Source organism: Gavialis gangeticus, unplaced genomic scaffold (assembly GCF_001723915.1).
Source record: "Gavialis gangeticus isolate Ggan-Ray unplaced genomic scaffold, GavGan_comp1, whole genome shotgun sequence".
Lineage (NCBI taxonomy): Eukaryota > Metazoa > Chordata > Crocodylia > Gavialidae > Gavialis > Gavialis gangeticus.
In genome coordinates this window covers 21151323-21154170 of record NW_017729011.1, presented here as the reverse complement: position 1 = coordinate 21154170, position 2848 = coordinate 21151323, and the positions used below count along the sequence as shown (strand labels likewise).

At 42.5% G+C, this 2848-nt stretch overlaps 1 protein-coding gene across 3 annotated transcripts in view; it reads right to left on the bottom strand.

The window, feature by feature from the left end:
• Positions 1 to 1071: 1071 nt before the first annotated feature.
• Positions 1072 to 2848, bottom strand: part of LOC109293028 (tigger transposable element-derived protein 4-like) — a 7795-nt gene continuing 6018 nt past the window's right edge. For 2 of the 3 annotated variants that reach the window (XM_019510788.1, XM_019510789.1), the window contains one exon: positions 1072 to 2833. In XM_019510788.1, coding sequence (XP_019366333.1) covers positions 1956 to 2833 — 878 coding nt within the window. In that variant the 3' untranslated portion in view covers positions 1072 to 1955. The remainder of the gene's footprint in view (positions 2834 to 2848) is intronic. The other variant, XM_019510791.1, reaches the window with a different exon arrangement.

Sequence of the window (2848 nt, the reverse complement as noted above, 5' to 3'; positions counted from 1 at the left end):
GTGTCTACTTGCTCCAATGCACTGAGCCCCAAGATGGGCTTCATTCACAGCAGCACTCCTGGGCTTGGGCATGGAGGTGGGGAAGACAGGGTCTTTGGGTCTGAGTCTTATGTTATCACCAACTAGGTCAAAACATCTCACTTCTACATAACCCACTTCTTTTCATCTGAAAGGGCATCACACCAAACTTAAGCCAACATCTTAGCTGGGAAAAGAGAAACTGTATTTTCTTTTACTCAGTCTACCATGCTGATTCAATAATTTCATTGTGGTAGTACCAACCTGTGGCATGCACCATCAACTTTTGCAGGGTTTGAAATGATGCTGTACCAGACAGCTAAGCTATGAGTCGAAAATGCCTTTTCCTTTATTTTGGGGTAATTCTTCACAATACACATTTGGAAACATACGATCAGAGTAAACGAACAAGCGTGTCTACAAGATTCCACATAATTTCATTGTTGAGACAGTTGTGGGGAATGGAGTGCTTTAACAGCTGAGTATTACAGTTGCTATATTAATGCATTAAGATTAAACTGCAATTGAAAAGTCCTTAAATGCACCCACTACTTTAAAAGGTAAGTGCTGGACTGGGTGCGTGAAAGCCTTAACACAAATCAAGAGTCTAAGAGAAAAATAATTCCATGCAGAAAAAAACACTCCCCCTCCTCTCCAACTTACCACTTCGTTCAGCTGCTACAAAGGTCTGTGTGTATCCTTTCTTTATGGTTACAGACTATAAAGCAGCATAACACTTCCTGCCTGCCTCCTTCTGGCATAATTATGACACAGCACTCAAATTTAGGTCTCAATGGGGTAATAATTGATTATTAATAGGCAATAAGGAAAGGAAATATCATGCATGTAGCCTTGCCAACTAACTGAAGTGGCATCTATCCACAGTAATTATTTAAATGCAGAGATATATGTCTCTGAATCACTAATGCACAAACAATGGCCCCATTCTGTGCCAAAGTACAAACCAACATTAATATGCAAACATCTGAAACTACTAGGTTAAGGATAGCAAAGGTAGCTGCTAGCTATCCTCAATAAATTTGACGACATTAATGCTGTTCTCTTCACGTGCAAATGAATTTTATTGTGCTTAGAAAGTATTACACGCTTATAAAACATAGAAATAGTCCATTTACAACATGGGAGCTCTGACCATTTCACACATTAACTGGAAAATTCGAGTTCCAAGCAAACCTCCCTGGACAATGATGTTAGACAATTTCAATTCTAAAGAAAATAATCCATGCGTTATGAAGGTATCTTTGATGGTCAGTCACCTGTTCTTTAAGGCTTAGAGAAATGAAAAAGTGGACACACTTGAAAGAAAGACATGCTGAGCATTTTTCAAACAGAAGAGGGAGATGGTCTCAGAGCTCAGAGTCAAGAAGCAGGCTGTAGACATAAGGTACAAAGAAAACAGTACCCAGAAAGTCTTTGAATTCCACGAGGAGACTTTACAAGTTGAATTTTAAATTTCCCCTGAGATAAACAATCAAAATTGCACTGTTGTGTTTCTGTGCAAGATGAAATTACCAATCTAGCTTCAGTGTCCAGTCTAAAATTAGGGCCAATAATTCAAAAAGGTCATCAAAACTTACAGTTTAAGCATGTTACATACCAATAGTAACTTATAACAGGAAGTTTCTATTACAGTCGACGCCTGTTAGTAGCAATGTGCCAGTGCCTTGGGGCTATATTGTTCCTAAAGCAGCTGTTACTGGATGTGCCCAACCAAGAGCAGCCCGTTTTCTGATATGTAAAACAGGTAGCCAAGGGCAGCATGGATTAAGTTTACACCATAAAAATTTTCAAGTTTTATTTTTAGGTTCAAACGACCACCAAGCCACCACTATTGACAACCAACACAAGCTAAAGTAAAGTCATGCTCCACAAAGCTCACTGCAATCCCACGCTGCTGAAATCAGAAAAGGATCAACTCAAGGTATAACCCAATCTGGGGGAAGAACTCTGTTAATCTGCTCTGCTTCTGCTGCCATTTTGTTTTGGAGATGGGATTTGATGTCTTGAAGGGACCTATAAACCTTGTCTCCCAGCCCTTCTTGCCGTGAGAAGTGCCAAACCATGCTCAAAGCCTTCAACACATCTGCATTTGTGGGAGGTAGAACTTCATCAAGATCATGCTCACCCACTTGTTCCGTCCCCTTATCATCAGTCTTTTCAACCCATGGATGTTTCTCTGGTCTAGTGGCAGCGGTGCCAAGGAATTCCCCAACACTTGGCTCTCCAAACCCGGGCAAGCCCTCATCCCTAGCTGCAGCATCTGCCACACTCTCTTTTGTCATTTTACTCGTGAGTGAAATATTGTTCCGGGGGGCAGCACTTTCTTCTGCATCCCTATCTTCCTCCTCCTCCCCTGGCACCGCATGGAACTTTACTACTTTGCCCCTTCTGAAGCAGCTGGAAATTAGTTTTGGTTTTACATCCCGCCATTCTTCAGGAGAGAGACCAAGACAATCTCTGTTTTGGGAAATAGTACCACCTTCCAGCTTCTCTGTTTTTATTCTGGGTCCACTGCCAGGGAGCTCCTTCAAGTAATACCCAGTCTTGTCCACACTGTAGATGTCAGCTAGAGAAATCTTCTCAGGGACCTGAGGAAGTCTCTCAGCCTGCCACTGCACAGCTGCTGACAGCTTGCCCCTCAACTGCTGCTCTCCACGCTCCTTTTTGTATGTAACGTTGAATCGTTTCTTCCACCTGCTGAACCAACCATCACTCGCCTTAAAATCACCGAGTCCAGCTCCAGCAGCAAGCTGGAGGGCCTTGTCCTTGATGATAGGTCCTGTAAGCACCGCTCCTTCTGCCCTCTTTG